Source organism: Mytilus edulis, chromosome 7 (assembly GCF_963676685.1).
Source record: "Mytilus edulis chromosome 7, xbMytEdul2.2, whole genome shotgun sequence".
NCBI lineage: Eukaryota > Metazoa > Mollusca > Bivalvia > Mytilida > Mytilidae > Mytilus > Mytilus edulis.
The window spans coordinates 60,728,238-60,750,021 of record NC_092350.1 but is presented as its reverse complement, the minus strand read 5'-3'; the positions used below and the strand labels follow the sequence as shown (position 1 = coordinate 60,750,021).

The 21,784-nt window shown below is 31.5% G+C and overlaps 1 protein-coding gene and 1 long non-coding RNA gene across 9 annotated transcripts in view; one reads left to right on the top strand and one right to left on the bottom strand.

Annotated features, from left to right (window-relative positions):
- The first annotated feature begins 2,412 nt into the window (after positions 1 to 2,412).
- Positions 2,413 to 5,522, top strand: LOC139481933 (uncharacterized). Its single transcript, XR_011654726.1, has 2 exons — positions 2,413 to 2,506; positions 3,699 to 5,522. It is a non-coding gene; the product is annotated as an uncharacterized lncRNA (long non-coding RNA).
- Positions 5,523 to 15,003: 9,481 nt separating this feature from the next.
- Positions 15,004 to 21,784, bottom strand: part of LOC139481930 (UDP-N-acetylhexosamine pyrophosphorylase-like) — a 116,104-nt gene continuing 109,323 nt past the window's right edge. For 2 of the 8 annotated variants that reach the window (XM_071265501.1, XM_071265498.1), the window contains exons 9-11: positions 19,356 to 19,385; positions 18,532 to 18,601; positions 15,004 to 17,675 (exon numbers count right to left, since the gene is read on the bottom strand). In XM_071265501.1, the coding sequence (XP_071121602.1) occupies positions 17,571 to 17,675; positions 18,532 to 18,601; positions 19,356 to 19,385 (205 nt within the window). In that variant the 3' untranslated portion in view covers positions 15,004 to 17,570. Of the gene's footprint in view, positions 17,676 to 18,531; positions 18,602 to 19,355; positions 19,386 to 20,773; positions 20,967 to 21,784 lie in introns of all 8 variants that reach the window. The other 6 variants (XM_071265497.1, XM_071265505.1, XM_071265502.1 and 3 more) reach the window with 5 other exon arrangements.

Sequence of the window (21,784 nt, the reverse complement as noted above, 5' to 3'; positions counted from 1 at the left end):
GGATCCAATATAGGTTTACATGATCTTCAAACCAAAGAGACATACAACTTCTGTACTGCAATACGGCTTTAAAATGAAAAGGCTGTCTCAACAATAAAAACAAAGTAATGACCAGCCCTGTCCCTCAATTTACAACTGACCGGTTGTAATCGATGTATATACATTGCAGTGCAGTGCAATATGCTCTTCCTATTCCTATTTGATAATTCTTTTATCGATTTGAAACTTAGTACGCATGTTTTCCATGATATGATCTTTCTAATTTTAATGCCAAAATATAGTTTTGACCCCAATTTCATGGTCCACTGAACAAAGAAAATGATAGTGCGAAGTTCAGGTTAAAGTTTTTGGTCAAGGTAGTTTTTGATGAAGTTAAAGTTACATCAACTTGAAACTTAGTACACATGTTCCCTATGATATGATCTTTCTAATTTTAATTCCAAATTTAAGTTTTGACCCCAATTTCACGGTCCACTGAACATAGAAAATGATTGTGCGAGTGGGGCATCCGTGTACTATGGACATATTCTTGTTTGTAATTCTTTTATCGATTTCACTTTAAAAGCAATATACTCAGAGTGTTGGTCTTGAAACATAAAGTGTTTTTGTATTCGGCCTCATGGCAAAAAATATTTGCTTATACTCCATGAGGGTCTGGATGAGGGGGTCTGTTATTCTGTAAACATTTGATTTTCACCCCTTTTTTCTCTAATCTTTAAACAATAAACCCCTTTTTTTTCTCTAATCTTCCAAAAATTAACCCTTTTTTTCTCTAATCTTCTATTTTTTGGCCCATTATTCTCTAATCTTCATTTTTTAAGGGCATTATTCTTTAATCATTTAACCCCATCCAAACCCTCCTCCATAATACCGAGTGGTTAGCTTAGTGGAGAAGCGGTGAATACCGATTTTCAAGTATTTGCTTTAAACCTGTCGGGCATCAGTCGAAGCCAACAACTCAAGCACCCAAAGAATGCACGCTATGACGAAACCAAAAGACTATGCCGTTCTATTAGATAGAAAATGATGATTGAAAAAATAATGCAAAAATGAATTAACATTTTCATTCAAGAGTAACAACTCATTTTAAGTGTCTATTGCCGATTTTGATCACAAGATTCATTTAGATTCAATCTAATTAAAATATTGATCTCTGATTACGTTATACTACATATTCAAATTAAAATATTGATCTCTGATTACGTTATACTACATATGAATATGTAGTATAACGTAATCAGAGATCAATATTTTAATTAGATTGATTTAGATTGAAATTATTTTGCTTCCTATTTTTTGCTGCTTATGGTTAATTGAGAGTTTCTCAAATGTGTAAATATCTTCATTGAAGGATAATAAATCCTTTAACGAATCATACTTTTTATGACGACTATCTGTTAAAACAACTTAACTAATAATTGTTGCTGCTTAAATTTTTTTCTCTGCAAGATTATATGCCAAAAGATAGAAAATGACTTTCATGCTAATTCCCCTCAGAAGTTATTTGATGATTTTGCTTTGTTTAGTTGTTTATTATTTCTCTCTATCGGCTAGTTGTAGCCACAACCTACATGGAAATTGGCATTAAAGTGCAGTCTCTGTCTATTAGCGAGTCGACTGGCGATTGCGGTCAAGTTGGCTTGAAAATAAACTTGTAGATCCGTTGTTTTCCTAATGGTTATGCTTTTTAATAGCTTCTATTTTACTAATTAAATTTCTATATCTACTTAAGTTTTTGATAAAATGCAAGCAATGGTTAATATCGAAATATGATAACAATTACTCCTATGCGTCAGGAGTCAACTGACAATTTCCAACATATTGATCTTATCTGAGCTGACATTTTTGCTGTTTAAAAATGAGACTGCAATACGTTAACCATTTGTTGTAGTAGCTATATATAGTCTCAGTTCAAATACATGATGATAATTTTCAAGATTATGTCCCAATAAATTGATAGAAATCGTAGTTTAAGGTCAAAATCTCTCATTAGGAGTCGACTATTACAGACTTTAAAAAAACAAATACATGTATTATAAATAAATGTCTCTACTTATCGCTTCTTGTGGCTATTGTTTGAAGATCTGGTCTAGCTATTATTTCAAGTTAAAAGCGAAAGCAACAAAAGTTAAAAACCTGCGAAATATGCTAAGAATGAAACAAAATAAGGGCAGTTCACACAAATGGGGTTGTCCAATTTATCTGGAAATTTCAAGGCGGCTGGAGCATTTATAAACGACGTGTGGTACTTTTCGATTGCAAAACTCTGGTTTTCTTAATTGAAAAACACTAATGAAATAACTACAAATCAATTGGAAACGCAAAGATGAAAAATAAAAAAAATGTCAGGAATAATTATATTCATTTTTAATACACCGCTATCGTACTTGCAAGTGTGCAGATGGAATTTGAAAATTCCCGGCATTTACCAGTTTTTTAAACAGTCACGTGATTCATAACCTTCCTGGTAAACCAGACGGGAATGAACTTTATTTCTATTTAAAAGGTAATTTTTTAGTTTTTTGGGGGATATTCAGGATTAATTCTTCTCTAGATACTTTATGTATTTTCTCTTATACAAGAATGACCTAAATATAAAAAGTTTCAAAATGTTTATGAATTTCAACTTTCGTTTTTGGCTCGTACGTATAACATATATATATATATTATGCTCGAGATATTATGTTTATGATTATTTCTATCAAGTCCCAGACCTGGGTCAAACTGTTGTCTTTGATGGTTTATAATTTCATTGCTATAAACAAGGATATGTATGATATTATACCAATACTTGTATATATGATATATATATATATATTAACAATTGTACCAATGGGAAGGTTACTAACAGGATAACTTAAATATGGTGTACATTGTATGTCTTAATACCTCAGCTTCTACAAAGGGGCCAGTTGACAAAACACCAAAGAAATACCACCAAATCGAAAGAAAAGTCCAAATCTTGTAATAGTTATATATCTTTATATGTGAAAAAAAGAATAAATTCCCAAATTTTATTTTACATAATTGGTTACAACATAATGCAAAGAACCGTAACTCTTATCCTTTTTGTGTAACAATATAACATGTAATAATAACTAATAGTTTTTAATTTATTCCCCTAAACAAATAGAAAAATAGAGACTTGACACAATTGATTCATGACATGTTTTGTCAAGTAATATATTAGTCTTCTCTACCAAGATTATCATTCATTTTCGAATTTTAAAACATTTTCAAATGGTTGCTATAGAAACGAACTATTTAGTAAATTCAAAATTTTAACGTTTTCGAATAGCTTGGGGTTTCGTTTGTTAACAATGTAAATATTCATATTGTTTTTATTGATTAACTGAATTTCGATGGGACTTTAAGTTATCTTATTTTCAATTTCAAAAGTGTCTTTTTCACCTATATTCAGGCAAAATGTTGTTTTGACGGTTACCATGGCAATGCACATTATACAGGGAAAATAATGACAAAATTTACTCATATACCAATGTTTTTATCATATAGGGCAAAACAAATTAATTCTGTGACATGTCATGAATCACCATCTGCATGATTTTTAAAAAATACAGGTACTTTAAACCCAAGTCAAATTGAATTCAATTTTAGAATATTTACTTTTAAAGATGGTACCACCGACTGCAAAACTTTTGTTATGGCTAATCATTTTCATTGATTTTATTTTGTAGTGTGTTTAATGGCTGCATCATCTCAAAGCTGTGGTGTTTGTGACCTCCGTCACATCAAAAAACCATGCATAGTCTGGTGTACAGAATGTGACGAGGGACTATGTTCAGATTGCAAGGAGCATCATAGTTTGTCTAAGTCATCGAGAAGCCACAGTGTGATACCTATTGCCGAATACCAGAAACTGCCAGTGGATGTACTGAAAATTACTCAGTATTGTACCAGTCACGATAAAAAATATCAATTCTATTGCCAGAAGCATGAATGTCCCTGCTGCAGCACATGTATCGTGGAATGTCACAAAGAGTGCCGGGAAATTGTCGAATTAGAGAATATCATTCGTAACACCAAATCCTCCAATGCTATGTGCGAGATAGAGGAATCATTAGTTGAGATAGCAGAAAATATAAAGAAGATTCGCCAGCATCAACAAGTCAATCTGTCGAAATTTAAAGAAAAGAGAAACGAAATTGAAAAAGAAATCAAGAAGTCCAGAATACAAATCAACAACCATCTCGACAAACTACAAGAAGATTTAATGAAACAACTCAACGAGCTCGAAGAAAAAGAAAACTCTAAAATTTGTCAGTTAATGTCTTCGCTAGAAAAGAAAGAAAAAGAAATAGGAGAATGCCAAAATAGCCTATTGAACATCAAGAAACACGCAACAGATCTTCAAATGTTTCTCTCAATTAAGCAAATAGAAGAGGACGTGTATAACAAAGAAAAAAATTGCAGGCTCTTGTAGAAGGCAAGGAACAGCATACTCTTTCATATCAGATCAACACCTCTATCCAGAATATCATATCCGATATCAGAAGTTTTGGGGAAGTGCGTATTGAATCTAATCCATGCGACATAGTTCTGATCAGGAAGAAGGCAAGACAAGCCCAATTGATGATTCCAATCGTTCCGAAAAAATCTATAGAAAATATAAAGCTAACGGTACACAAGACCATCGACACTCAAGGAAATAGTATTTACGGATGTTGCATCCTGCCAGATGATAGATTGGTATTTACTTATTACTCTGACAAAAGATTAAAAGTTTTCAGTGATAAAGGATCAAAAGACTTTGAGATCCAGATGCCATGTAAACCGTTTGATATAGTATACATCAGTGAAGACAATTCATTGGCTGTATCATCTGCTGGTTTAGGAAAGCATTGTATAGCTATTATAGATATCAAGAGGAAACAAATCAAGAAAACAATTTTACTGGATTCCAACAGTTATGGCATTGCACTGAAAGATAATCGATTGATTTATTCCGGGTACAACAAAGGAATACGAATGATCAATCTAACCGACGAGTCTATAAGTGACATAGTCCGAGAACAAATGCCCGGTGGATGTTACACTGCAACCTTTAGGGACAACGTATATCATACAAACAACGATAAACACACTGTCATATGTTACAATCTACAAGGTGAAATACAATGGACATTCCATAACGAAAACGTTCTGAAGTATCCCCGAGGTATTGATGTAGATCATGCTGGTAATGTTTACGTGGTGGGAAGCGGATCGAACAATCTGGTAGTTATCTCCCCTGATGGACACCGACATAGAGAAGTATTGACAACAGAAAGTGACGGTCTTAGTTTTCCCATGTCACTTCATTATAGTGAGATGAAGAATCAGTTGTTAGTCGCTAACTTGGACAACAACAAGGCTTTTTTATTCAATTGTAATTGAAAAAAATAACACTTTGAAATTATGTCTGTTTAGATCATTAATTGAAAAGTTTATGGACAGTAGACATTATCTATTTACACAAACAAAAGTCATGAATTTCATCATAATAATAATATAATAATTAACTTTTCAATATTTCTCTATAACACCTGACTGACGAACGACACAGTTTAGTTTAGTTCGAACAACATTTTATCGAACCATATTTCTATCAGTAATATAATGATAAGGAGATGTGGTATAATCACCAATGATACAACTACACACAGAGTTCAAATGAAGTGGATGTAAGCAGTTATTGTCTGCTACAAAAGGTCCAGACATGAGCAATATAAAACAACTAAATTAAAAAACTGACGACCTAATTTCCGAAAAAAACATGTATATCAGACTTGAACCAATTGCAACCACTGAACTACAGGCTTTATCCTGACTTGGAACAGGCACATAAAATATAGTGGCGAGATTAAATATGTGTGTGTGCGCTCTGTCCTCACCAAAACGGGGCTGGTGTTACAGCACAACACAAGCCTAAACTATAATAACTCAATTGAATTATCAGTTCACCATGTAAAACTATCATTCACGATATCAGACAAGACGTGGATCCAGCCTTTCTTAACAAACCACGGAAACGTTCACGAAATCAAATAAAATTGAAAAAAGTGGTGTTTCAACCACCAGAATACCCTTCCCGCACAACGGATCCGCTAATGCAGACTGCATCCATTGATCTTCAAACATTAAAATGTATTGTTGAAGCTCAAATAAAAAAGAAGATTATAATACCAAATCACTGTTATTTAATCGTTACAGAACATGGAAAACAGACATATATTGCATTAGATTGCAGTAGATTAAAAGAATATTTATATGACATAAATTTCATTGAAAGTAAAAACTGTTCATGAATGTTGCAGATAGCAGTTAGCATTTCTTACTTGAGTGTCGTAATTATGCATAACCCCAAAAAAGTAAAACCTAGCAACTATTATGTTCCATGCAAATATCACTTCGCTCTTTGGCCTATAATGAATTCCTCTTTATCTCTGATTTGGAACAGCATTGAAACATATATCATAATGACAATTGTGTCATTAGTTTAACCTGCAACCGAAAATATCAGTGCTTAACCAGTTTTTATAAAGAACATTTAAAATCATTTAATTCCGAGTCAAACAAATCGGGTCAATTAAGATATTCTACTTCTTCTCAATTTTTGTTTACTTAACTTTTGCATTAAAGTTGGCAAAGCGATTGTACAGGAAAGCTCCAAGTGATTGTACAGTAAATCTGCATGCGATTGTACAGTCAATAAAAATATACGACATTTAGAAAACGAATATACTAGTATTTGGGTTTCGTCTGGGCTTTGAAACTTTTAGACAGGTAAGACTATATTTTCAGAAAAGGTAACCTATGCTTGGGATAAGAAAATCCTTGAATAATGCATACTTTTGTAAACAATAAATTTATAAAAATGACCATATAATTGATATTGATGTCAACACCGGAGTGCTGACTACTAGTCTGGTTATACCCTCGGTGACGAAGTCCACCAACAGAGGCATCGACTCAGTGGTATACATAGTTATCAAAGGTACCAGGCTTATACTTTGATACGCCAGACCCAGTTTCGTCTACATCAATCAATCAAGACCTTATAAAAAAGGATACAGCGAGAATACCAATCCCGCTAACATGAAATCATGCCTTCCTATATCTTATATATGTTTCTGTTCTTGAGAAAATATTTCATAACGTGACTGTTTTTTAATTTCACTGGATTTAAATATATTCATCTCAGACACTATTGAACCAATTGAGATATAACTCTAACACTCTTAATTATATGTGTAGCTGTACTTGAGAGTATGGGTCATTATAAAAAAAACCATGCAAAACTATGTTATTTGGTTTGTTTAAGTCAAAAGACATGAAAGTATATCAAAATGTATCAAAATAACACTTGCATATGTTAGATATGAATGTTTTGTGATACATTATATACAGTTTACAGTATAAAATGTTATAAAAACATTCTTAATGTTTTCTTAAACCCTTGGATATAGACAGAATCAACTGTTATTTTTGACTATTAATCCTTTCAGACCTGTAATAGGACTATTATTCATATCATTTGTTATTAGGATTTATCACTTTTTATTGCATTTTGATACATACAAACATTTTTTTAATGATTTCGGAGGTGTATCTTGGTTTTAAAATAAAAAAAACTTCACCAAAAGGAAAAGTCTCATTTTTTAAGTCAATGTATAGAGGGTTACTGCTCACAAGGAAGCTATTAAACCAAGAGTTCCAAATGGTGAAGTTGAAATATAATATCGGATATGTTCCTTACGTCGTAACTACAACCCCCTTCCCTTTCATGAATGTGACCTACCGAATGAGACTATTTACCGGATTTGTAATTTGAATTTGTAAGCAACACGACGGGTGCCACATGTGGAGCAGGATCTGCTTACCCTTCCGGAGCACCTGAGATCACCCCTAGTTTTTGGTGGGGTTCGTGTTTTTAGCCATGGCGTTGTCGGTTTGTTTTAGATTTATGAGTTTGACTGTTCCTTTGGTATCTTTCGTCCCTCTTTTGTAAATGGTAGGGTAAGAGTTATCTTTCTCAAGATTTCAGCATTTGCAATAGTTTCTCCTTTAGCAATGTTACCTGTAAGTATGTTATGCAAAAGAAAACATATATTTATGTTGAAAATTTAGTGAAAAAATCTTAAAAGTTAGTAAAAGCTATATCATAAATGAAAATAGTGTCCATGGTGTACCCTTATAAAAATCATTTTTTTGAAAATATTTCCTGAACTTTGAATTATGAAATATATTGATTACAGAAACATGCACCAGTAACAACATATATAATAGGGGAATGGAGCACTTATTTCGTAACTGAATCTTAAAATACAACTTAAATCATTGGTGTTACTGTCAATGGTGAGACCATTTTGATAACACCATTGACCAGTTTAGTAACACCACTGAATATATCATGACAATCAGCATTGTTTTGTGTTTCTTTCATGTTTAACAGCGAAACATCATAGTATTTATTAAAAAAAACAATACTTATTTAACACTGTTTTAACATTATCATGTATTACATATACAAAGTTTTCACAAACTGATGTATGATGGTAACACCAATGACACTATTTAGTAACACGATTGACATTTTTAGTAATGGATGTTTTGTTATATATGTTTGAGATTTTTTAGCCTAAGAAGTATTTTTTCATCTTTTTCTTTTGCTCAGTGTTCTTGGATTGTGTTCAGTACTTAATAAATGTAAAATTTGAAATGTGATGTCAATGGTGATACTTCTGTGTCATTGGAGTTACAGAAGGGTCAGTCGGTGTTACTATATAAAAATGAGACATTTTTTATTTTTTATTCATAAATGAAAGTGTTTTTAGGTCGTGTACAAAGGATTAAGTATATTATTATCAATTAATCTTGTACATTGTACATATATTCAGTTTGAGTGTATTTTTTAGTATTTACAACGGCCATAATTAGGACAGCCAACTTTTTTACGACAATTTAATGTATTCTGAAATTTATGTTTGAATAGAATGCACAGCTATATGAATAATGTCAATAAGTCGTAATTTACAACTAAACAACAAATTGGATTAGTTGTTTGATGTATAACAATAATATATAGTACCTAAATGTATGTTTTAAATTGGTAACACCATTGACACGATTCTATCAAAGGATGACCTAAAATTGTAAAAATTGAAGGAACTCTTCATTTTTTCCCATTACATATTTCTGAATATCGTTGCTACCATACTATAAAATAGAGGGACAAATTAAAATGTTTTAAACACTGACATCATTTTTCAAAATATTACCTCGTCGAAATTTGCACTTTTTTTTTATAATGACCCGTATATTTCATAAGATGCCGATGGTGTTTCCATTTCATTGGATTTAAAGATCTTCATCTCTGATAGTATTGAACAAATGGGACTCAATTGGCGTGAATTATCATTGAATTTGTATAAATTTAATTCTGTTCAATCAACCATATCTACTTAGTACTATGACCGAACATAGATATTACAGTTCAGTATAAATATACATGAAGTGCGCCTTCATCTGCATGTCATTTTGAAAATATATACAGATCTATACACGCACGTCTGTTTGCATTATTCTCTTTTGTAGTATATAGACACATCAAATTAATTCTAGATCGAGAAATAAGGACAAAACAAGCTTATATAATTACGATAACTTGACGACCCAAAAATCCATGTCTTCAACATATTTTGGGAACTTTTTGTCACTTTACAAAATAAATGTGTTTCCCATCGACGGAACCCACGTTTGAGTGAGGATGTACGTTAATTCACCATCATTCAATGGCACGACCTTTAAATGCCAAGAAAATAGCAACCAAAAACACATATGAGTACGGTGTCGAGAAGTTTGATAGCATATGACTTGCATTATATATAGACATTCTTGGCGGGTGCACCAGAAGAGAAGTATTACAATTAGAAAAGTGGGATTCCGTCTCAAAACAAGACACAACTGAAGCTAGAGGTCATAAAAGTGAATGAAGTTAACGAAAAATGGCTCATATACGCGCATAACTGATATTTCTAAATAACGAATGCATATAGAATCGTAACGAAATGTAATGGATACATAATACAGCTAGTAGGCGTCTGTAATCGGATTTCCAAGAATTCTTCCTTAACTTAATACCGTTTTGTAAGAATATGTTTGTCTTTCTAAAAATGAAATTATTTATAAAATCAAGACGATAAAGATGAAATAATGGCTATTAATATCCAGTTGGAAATAAAATTTAAATTTCAGTATGAGAACATGATGAATGCGGTGTGAGTATGAAACATGTTTTGTACTGACCAACAATGTGATGGCCTAGATGTTTAACTAGCGTGTTAGTTCCCAAAGTAACAGTCCACATAAAGCAATTAATGTCCTGATATCCGTAAAACATGTATGTATTCTTTAGATGTGTGACACAGAAAATGTGCTAAGACTTGGTTGTTTTCTATATGATGACTGACACAAATGGTACATTTGGTAACTGTATAATTTACAGTAGGTGTTCAATTCCTACAACTGGTTACCTTTCATTGGCTGAAAGACTAATCCTTTTATTCCGTCAAATGCTTTCAATTCGTAGGAAAACAAGAGTGCACACGCCTGCTTCATTTATCATTGAATTTATGTTGAAATGTGTAACATGAAGTTTTTACAAGTATCATATACATTTATTATTATCCATGTTCTGTGATGGTGATCAGATGAACCAGGCAAGACAGACATGTACACCTTATAATCTTTCAATACACCAAATATAGTTGACCTGTTGCTTATAGTCTCTAGAAGGCTGACAAAATTACGAAAATTAGACCAATGAACCATGAAATTGGGGTCAAGGGGAAATAATACAAGCCAGACGGACACGTACACCTTATAATTATTTCATTTACCAATAATAGCTGTTCTATTACTTGTCTTTAAGGATTTGAAAAACAGATCGAAACCAAAAACACTTAACATTGACCAATGAACCATGAAATGAGGTCACGGTCATATGATACTTGATAGAATGACGTGTATACCTTAGATTAATTTGATACACTAAATAGAGTTGACAGATATACTAGTTGAAGTACTTGGAAAACAGACAAAAACCTAACATTAACCATGAAAATGAGGACAACGTCATACGATACTGGCTAGTGACATGTATACCCTACACTAATGTTATACACCGAATAAAGTTGACAAATATAGTAGTACTTGAAAAAAAACCAAAATAACCCAACAGTTAACGTTGATCAATGAACCATGCAAATGAGTACAAGGTCATATGAAACTTTCAACACTGACATGTACCCATTACAGTCATTCCATACATCCCACTTCTAATATTATTTGAAAACGGACCTAATCAAGTAACTTTAAGCTTGATCACTGATAAATGCAATGAGGTCAATGTCAGGTGAATCCTGTCTAATGGACATGTAGACGTTACAAGGAACCCATATACCAAATGTAGATATCCAAAAGTGAGAAATTCGCATTACAAAAAAAACTAATTTCACTGAACCATGAAAATGAGGTTAAGGACATTGGACACATGGCAGACGGAAACTTCGCAACATAAGGTATATGCATACAAGAAATGAAGCATCAAGGTCTTCTACCTTCTGATATATAAAGCTTTAAACATTCTGAAATATAGAAAATTCATAAAAAAATAGTTTACGCCGCCGCTGCCAGATTGTAATACCAATGTCTCGCGTACTGTAAATTTTATCACAGGCGAGATATTTTATAAAGCAGCAACCAATGCCCAGTATCGGAAGGTAACTAAAGATCAAAGAATCATCAGCTATGTCAAGCTTCTTATAAACACATCTACTTGCATTGATCGAGTACTTGTTGTGCCTATATTTTTTTTTAAAACAAATAGAATCATTTACCAAGCAACTCTTTTGTAATTTTCATTAACCTTATTATCTTGGGTAATAATATTTTACACTTAAAATGAGTTTATAACTTAAAAATCTGATTTGATATCATTAATAAATTGTTTGAGATGTATATGGATAAGTCTGAAAATTTTCATCACACGGCACAACATTGTTTGTGCTCTATCTCAGAAGCAGATGGAACTATTTTATATAAATAGATTATTAGGACACATTTCTTTTGGAATGCTGTACACATGTTATGCAGGGGCCTTGACCTGTTAATATTTTTATTCAATCAGCAAGGGGGTTTCCCAGTCACTTCTGCATGTGCTTCTCGTTTACTAATTGTTTTGCGAGATCATACTAATTAACCAATGAGATTGCTTATTAATTTTCAATTAACCAATCAGCACTAATTAGCATGGCCTTTTTTTTAAACTCGAAATCATAATTATTCTAAAAGCAGCGCTTGCAGTCATTTTATATTTTTCTGGAAAATAGTTTCTTCCCACCCACCACTCCCTATAGTCGCCGTCAGCTGAAATTCGTAGCGGTTATCGGAAAAAATAATCAATCGCGTTCACTCGAGATATAGTTTTTCTCATTCCATTCATAAATAGCAAAAAGAAAAACCACTACTGACCTACCTTTTAAGTGATCACACTGTAATAATCCTGACCTTCACATTTTCAAGAATATTTTCCATTGTAATTCCGCCATCTTCGTTTCTATGAGGATCATTTGTTTACATATGACATTCGTCACTGTACACAGTTTCCTGAAATGTTCCTTTCATTGATGTGATAAGGTTTCCCGCGCTTTATGCAAATTTTATGAAATTGAACTCCACAGAAACACTTCCGGTAAAAACAATGGCTGATTCCACCATTCAAAATCGTCTATGAAAAAGTGAAGGTCAGGATTATTACAGTGCGATCACTTAAAAGGTAGGTCAGTAGTTGTTTTTCTTTTTGCGATTTATGAATGGAATGTGAAAAACTATATCTCGAGTGAATGCGATTGATAGTTTAGATTATTTTTACCGATAACCGCTACGAATTTCAGCTGACGGCGACTATAGTGAACATTTTTTTTATTTACTATATACATATATTACGGATATTGTTGCATTTGTAAAATCTATGCATACTTTTATATTGTTTATTAGTAGAGTAGTATGGTTTCAAAGAACTCACAGTTTTGATGTACTTCTTGTATGGAGTACCACAGTTTTTCTATTTGATTTTGCTTTCTTTGTAAATGTTTATTGCTTATTGCTATGCAAAGAAAATATTAAACTGTGATTCTTCTCCCGAACCTGAGAAATTAAATTAATAACTATGAAGCAACTGACAATATGGTTTCGATTGCAATCCAACCTTTATACTAAAGTCATGCTCTTCTCATTTTGTTTGTTTTATTGGCATTGTGAATGAATGTATTTATTGTGCCTATTTTCTTTTGGTATTTGTGGTTGTAGTCCATATACATGTACTAACTTAAAGATGACAATTTTTAAAGGCTAATTAAACTTTTATACTACACTTTGGTACAATTATAATTAAAAGGACTTATGTTAACTTTAACAAATCTGATTATTCATTTTACAAAAAAAAAAAAAGTCCGAGTAAAGGGGGCGTACGCCCTCTACGCCCCCCTCTGGATCCGCCACTGGCCCATCTTAATAATGTCTAGTATACCGTTGACAACACTATTTGATATATATTTTACCGAGAATTTTGTTCATTAAGGTTTTGTTTTTGTGGAAAAAAATTATAATTTGGTTTTTATCGAGCCTGCAACTTTTGTTGCAGAAAGCTCGACATAGGGATAGTGATCCGGCGGCGGCTGCGTTAGCTCACTTCTTAAAAGCTTTATATTTTAGAAGGTGGAAGACCTGGATGCTTCATACTTTGTATATAGATGCTTCATGTTACGAAGTTTCCGTCAGTCACATGTCCAATGTCCAACAAATTCATGACACTAGGTGGACAGTTCCAATATGTGTTCATTCTTTAAAAACATAGGAGTTAATTACACAAATGTGTACATTCTTTTGAAAATCTTTCTTGTAAATTACCAAGTTTCCATGTTTGGAAAATGGGAAAAATTTCCTACATGATGCCATAACAGTCTGTGCAACTTTTATATATGCACAGTAAATCTGTGAAGCTAAGATTATCTAGCATGAACACTGTAAGAGATTTAAACAGAATATTTACAATAATTGTCAAATTTAGTAACCATGACTATGAAGATCCCAAATTTGAAAAAATCCTCTTTAAACAGTTCTATAAAAATTATATACTAGTGTATTAATTTACGTTTTTTGATTGAGTTAAGCCTGCCAATTGATATTTTATCGTATTTTTTTCTATGTTGTGATGTTATGCTATTGTTTCAGAAAAAGGGAGGTTTGGTACCATTAAAATGTTTAATCCCGCTGCAAATGTTTGCACCTGTCCTAAGTCAGGAATCTGATGTATAATAGTTGTCATTTGTTTATGTAATTTATATGTGTTTCTCCTTTCTCTTTTTTTTTATATAGATGAGACCGTTGGTTTTCCCGTTTGAATGGTTTTACACTAGTATTTTTGGGGCCCTTTATAGCTTGTTGTTCGGTGTGAGCCAAGGCTCCGTGTTGAACGCCGTACATTGACCTATAATGGTTTACTTTTTTAAATTGTTATTTGGATGTAGAGTTGTCTCATTGGCACTCACACCACATCTTTCTATATCTATAATAATGATCCTTTATTTCATTTTCTAATTTCATAAAACAATTTTCAAAAGTCAACTATATGGTTAAGCTCAACATTTTCTTTGAATAATGCCTATGAACCATTATCAATATAATCGAGTGTTTGATTTTGTCAGGTTTTTGGACTTCCCACTTTCCTTTTGCAATAAACCTTTGAGTTTTTTTGTTGATACTATTTTGAACTACTACTGAAAAATAATTCATTTATAGAAATGTAGAGTAACTATTTCAAAATCTTCAGCTAGTGAATGTACTGGGTCAGAACTAAATAGAACAGTTATTCAAAAATGATATTGAATCATATATTGGAACAAATGATCAGAATATGAAACATGAATTTTGCATAGATCAGTGGGCACATGTTGTTTTTCAAGCAATGAACCAATGGTCATATGGTGTCATATGCATTTTAAAATACCATAAATCATATTAAAATAAACCTTATAAATTAAAAATATTTTTAGTCCTAGATCTTAATATGATACAAAATTATCAATGCCTATTACAATGTATTACAATCTACTTTATCTTAACAAATTGACAGAAAATTAAAATGTTATTAGTAAAAACATCAACTGGATCAAAGTTTTGTTGAAGACTAATGAATTTGTATGACTTTATTTGTCTTACAATTGCCCAAATGTTCTAGTGTTTTTTCTTTGTCACAAAGTTTGGACAAAATATCTAAAACAAAAATTTTTGATTGTGATGTTACCTTTAAATAAATCAATGGCAGAAACGTCTTGAACAATTGGTTTATTTATACAATTATAAAAGATATGTTCCCAATTGGAATTTTGAAAACAAGGACAAAATATCTTAGACAAGTCATTTTAAAACATGTGTAAATATTGGCAACTCTTTGCAAAAGAAAAGAAAGTTGTCCAATTGATGAAAATTGTAAATACATAAATATTAAACTGCTCCAATTATTTTGCTAAATACCTACATTTTTTAAATTTATATACATGGGATCAGTATTTAACTTATAGATTCAAAGTTTGAACTTTTATCTTTTGATAAATTAAATAAATTTAAGTTTCTGAGCAGGTAGATCTTGACCTGATGAACGTTTGTTTTAAAGCTTTGTTTTCCGAGATATAAACCAAAAACTGCATTTTACCTCTATGTTTTATGTTAAGCCATGACAGCCATCTTGTTTAGGGTCATCAGACACTTTTTTAAAAACTAGATACCTCAATGATGATTGTGGCCAAGTGAGGTTCAATTTGGCCAGGTAAGCTAAAAAAAACAGGTCCTCATAATATAACCTCTCTTACTTTATACAAGTTTGCAGACTTTTCCTAATTATTGACTTCTGCTACAACCTTACAAGTAAAGTCCTATATAGTCATCTTATTCTTTATTGTAATATAATATTTAATGTTTAGCACTGAGATTCAAATATAGATAACTAACCATTCATTCAGTTTTTATATTTTTCACGATTTGCAATTTATTTTGACGAAAGGTTAAATTATAGAGGAAGGGTAGGAGGGGTCCTGATCCCTAAATCCCGGGCTTGAAAACAGGAAATCCTGAGGTCCTGAAATTTGAAAAAATAATTCCTGGATCCCGAAAGGGTCAATCCCGTAATCCTGAGCTTAAAAACATCCGATCCCAGAGTCCCGATAAAGGTCCTATCCCCCTCATTATACATATGTCCCAAACACCACTTGACAAAGAGGATAGCATAAATCTATGGCCAGTTACAAAGTAAATATTTTTTTTTAAATTATTTCCATTTAGCTATTTAACATGATAATAACAATAAGAAAACAAAATATTCAAAACTATTTCAAATCTTCATTTTAAAATTGAGTAACAAAAATTAAAAAAAAAATATATATAACAGACATAACAATATAACCATAAACACCAAATAATAAAGAAATTACTTGACACACAAATTAACTTTATGCACCAATTAACCTGATTGTTTTTTTGCTATTTTTAAATTTTGGTTCTCAATACTTAATTTTAGGAAACTTATATAGCAATAAAATGTATGTATTATAAAAGAAAAACAGTTATTGTATAGCAATATAATATTTCCCACAAAAAGTAACCAAAAGTTAGCGTGCAATAATTTCAATATTGCACTAGTGCAATAAATCTTCAAAATTCATGACATCATGAACGACGAAATCTTAGTTTAAACCAATTTTTACTTTCAAATATTATATTGCTATACAATTAACGGGTAATTGCATAAATATTGGTGAATATTGTCCCTGGTGGAACATATATTGCACTTGCAAGCTTATGCAATATAAAATTCTACTTGGGACAATATTCCCCAATATTCATGCAATAAGCCTATATTATTCTCTATTCATGTAGTTCTAACTATATTTGCCATTTTTATACTTCTTTAATTCAAGCATTTAAACTGCAGACAAAATTTTAATCCTGGTATCTATAAGTTCAGTTTATGTGCACCATTCAATATACAGTCATAAAATCTAAAGTTATTTACTAGGTAACTTCATTCATGGCACATCAAAAATAAACATGACTGTGTCATTGGTTGGTTATTCATTCTTAAAAATTCTTCTAACCAATCAAATCACTTTTGCATCAATTTTGAAAATATTACCCAGAATTCATTAAGATTCTGAAGGGGCAAATTTTATGGCATCATGAAAAATTGGTTATTCACTGTAATATGAATTCAAAATGTTTCTTTCCCTATCCTACAAAGTAAATCAAGCCAGTGAAAAAGTAAAAAAAAAATGCTTTATAATAAATATGCGTAATAGGTGTTTTAACAGAGTTTAACAAAACTCCACCACAAATACACTTATGTGTAGTCTGACAAAATAAAACCATACAACTGTCCCAGATCACAGAAAGCTTCCCTTCCAACCTAGTTATTATATAATTAAGAAGCTGCCCACACTAAATGATTGTTTACATTAGCTTCTTTCTCCTTGTCTGACCACTGGTTTCTCGTCACTAGGCCCTTGTTCTAGGTATAATGGAGAAACAAAACTCTTTCCTTTCACCAGATCTTCTAAACCCTGTAAAAAAATAATATCTTGTGCTATTTATAATATTTCTGAAACTTCAGCACAGTTTGAGATGCAACACATGCTTTATTTGAGGGTCTGGATGAGGGTCCTTAATTTCTGTCTTCTTTAATTTTTAAGGTACTTTTCACTATTTTATTTCTTTCTATTATTCTTTATTCTTTATATTTCAGCACCCTTTTATTCTCTTCTAGTTATTATTTTGGTCGATTTTTCTTTATTCTTTATATTTTATGCACTTTATTCTGCTCTTTGTGCCAATATTGGAGATTTCATGATTAATACAAACAAACTGAGTAGAATATAAGCACACAAGCAAATGTCGATCTTGGTTCAATAAAAAACAAAAATAATCAAGCTTTACTTTGCATTTGTGAATAAAATTATGATGCCTTATTCAAATATAAATGGATATGTGGGTTAGGGTCAATGAGACAACAACAGTCTTTGATGCTGTGATTAAATGTATCAGCAATATTTTTTAAAATTACTATATGAATTTCCATTGCTAGCTCTAAGTTTATTGCAGAAGATAATTTAACTGTTTTTTTTTATTTTGAATAACTGTTAAAATAAGAGGGACGAAAAATACCAGAGGGTCAGTCAAACTCATAAATCGAAAATAAACTGACAACGCCATGGTTAACTTAGTTGTATTGTTACTTTTATATTAACTAAGCATAAGAAAAACATTATTAAAGATGTAATGCTCAAAGTTTGTTGCAGTCTTGCTTTTTTTGTTGTGTTGGTAGGTATATGTCTCATTGATGTTTACAAAACATCTCATTTTTTTCATAATTATAAAGTGTTATAACTAAGGGTGCAGATTGGGTGTTACAGTACATACCTCACCAGCATATGATACTAATGGAGAGATTTCACAGACTATTCCATTTTCTTCATCAGCATCTTTTTGACTGAAAAAAAACCAACAATGATTGTACACTACATTTAAGTTATGCAGATAAAAATCTGAGAGATTCAATTCTGTGGATTCCTTTACTTTTGGACTGAGGAACATATACTATTAACATTGAAACTAGTAATCATGGTTTTGATAGCAGTAACAAGTTTCAGAAATTTAGTGATTATGTTTGGTACTCAATTTCATGAAATCCTCTAAAATTAGTTTAACAAATAAAAACAAATCAGCATAAATCACATACTAGATGAAATAAACCCCCTACATGGCCGTTTGTCTTAAAAATAATTCAAAAGCAGATGAAGATAACTTTTTGAAAACAACAAGATCACACAGTTTAATCGATTATTAGATATTTTGTGCTTCAAACAAAGAAATTGTAAATTGATTCAATTTGAAAAATAAACAGTGGCTAAAAAAGCATAAGAAGTGACCTTCTCTACATGATACAAGCATAAAAACTTTTTTAGTCTAAAACAGAGTTATCCCTCCTTTAACAGCAAGAAATCAATGTTCAGGGTACTAATGCTCAATATATATATGTAACACTTATTAACATAAACTTACAGTAGCACAAAACAATAATCAAACTTGCCATAAAAAATAGCAGAACGAAATATTTAAAAGAAAGCTAATATTTTTCACAAAGATTTTTCATACATGAAACATGGAAGAAGATAAATTAAGTGATATAAAAAATCTATGTCCATTGTCATTGACCTAATGGACATTGACCTATATATACTTACTTGTCTCCACTGCCATTTCCTTTTTTAGCACTGAAGATAAAGTAGACAACATTGATGTGTTAGAACATGCAAATACAGATTATCCTAAACAAAGGGCAGATAACTCATGCAAAAACAGTGAAATTACAACATGCCATTTCAAACAACAAAATCAACATAGTCATAAACGAGGAATGTTTAAGCTTGTACAATACAGTTGTAGCATTGCTGAGACAGAATATAATTCTCATTTCACAATAAGCCTTCAAAAAAAATAAAAGCCTGAATTATAATTTCCCCATTATTTTAAAATTTGTAACAAATGCAAACAAGTCAATGTTGTAAGCCAACTGCATTGTATAAGCTTAAGACAGGGATCAAGCAGAACAACATTTTACTTGATGCATTGTATTGAGGAAAATGTTTCATGCATTTTGGGAGATACAGAGGGAGTTATCAATCAATAATAGATTTTAATCATTGTAATCATGAATTTTTCAAGTTCTGTCATATAAAATAACCTGCATAGGCATTTAAAAAAATCAAGTTCTAAATAACTAGCCCTGCAACAATCTTGATAATTTTGCAATATATATCTAAATTTTAATTTCATGGATTGAAGAAACAGACTCAAAGTAGCTTGTTTTATCTCATATGCATATCACAAGAGAGGCCCTCAAATTTGAAATTGTAAGCATGACTTGACTTAAATACCATAAACAGATGCACCAAAAGTGATGCTAGATGCTAACATCTAATAACATACAGTCAAAAACATACAGTGCTGGGTTATAAGAAAGCAATGTTACATCATAAGAAAACACAAGCAAGTTTAACATTGTTTTCAGTGTAAGGGATATAATTAAGGTATTTGTGAATTTTTATTTGGGTATTCATGCGTTATATTTCAGAGATATGGAAATCCATTATAAATGAGATATCTGTAATTTTATTTGTTGATTTATAAAAAACAAAAATGTCACCATCATAAAGTCCACATGACCATATACAGTCTGACATATATCAGACCTATTTCTAAGAGGTTACCACAATTGTAAGGTTATTTTCTGCTGAACCCTTACTAGATACGTATATATATACTTATATGAATTAAGTGTCATGAAAAACATTTTTTTTCTTTCAATTTTTGTGTTCTTGGTGTACCTCATTTCATTTTTAAAGGTTTTTTTCAAAGTTATCTTTTTGGAGCCATTAAAAATGTATATTCAAACAACTGTCTCAACAAAGTGTCTTTAAAAGTTTTAGCACCATATTATTTTCTTTTCTCTATTTGTTTCTGCAGTATTGGACCATAATTCTTTATGCTGTCAACCCTAGACTCTTTTTTCAATATTGACAAAAAATACACAATTTGTCTGGAAAACGTATTTCAGTTACATAATCATGATAATGTTAATCCAACATATTATGATAGTTACCTTTGAATGTCAGGAATTTCTGATCCATCACTGTGAACAAACTTCCCTCCAGCTCCCAATACAAATCTTCTGTGCATGTCCAGTAGAGCATGACGAGCTGTATTGGGCGTGTCTTTAGGTTCTGTGTTAGCATTCTTCAGGGGAGAGAACTCATCCTCTCTCAGAACTTCCCATACAGCAAAATTCCTGTCTCATTTACACAAAAAACCACAAACACAACCACATTCAGGATAAAAGGCATGCATATACACAATATTGACAAACAAATAAACATGTGCAAGGATAAATTAGGTCATATAACAATAAGGGTAAACAAACAAAACATGTGCAAGGAAAAATTTGGTCATGAAACCATTAGGATAAACAAATAAATATGTGCAAGGAAAAAATAGGTCAGATCACCATAAGCGTAAACAATTTAACATGCACAAAGAAAATAGGGGTCAAATAAACAATAAAAAAATATCCAACGACCAATACAAGGGAAAATAACATTAAAAAAATGTAAACATGCATGTGTTAAAAAATGGAAGGAATTTAGGGAATGGTAGAGCAATTTAGGAATAAAGATGAAGAAATAATGATAAAAGATGGAATATGTGAATGATGCAGGTAAACATAATCATGCTTAAAACATCACATTCATACAAACACACACGCACACCCACACAAATGAAAAAGAGAAAAAGAAATGATTGAATTAGTTTTGTATCATGGGAAAAAATTTACATTTTTGTATCCAATAAAAGCTAGAGCTAGAATATGTAATGTATCTTGAATTGTTTAAAACCAGGAACACTTATTTGAATTTGACTCCTACTTAACAAGAATCAAGTTTTTATTAGTGGAGCAAGCTGATGACCTTTGAGAGAACTACAAACCTTCAGTACTAAGTATATGTTGATTGGTAGCATGGGCATTACTATTATATAAATGATACCCAATTGAAATCCAAGATTTATCTATAGGCAGAACATACTGTGAAAATTTCTTTAGGTCAAAAAATTTGAC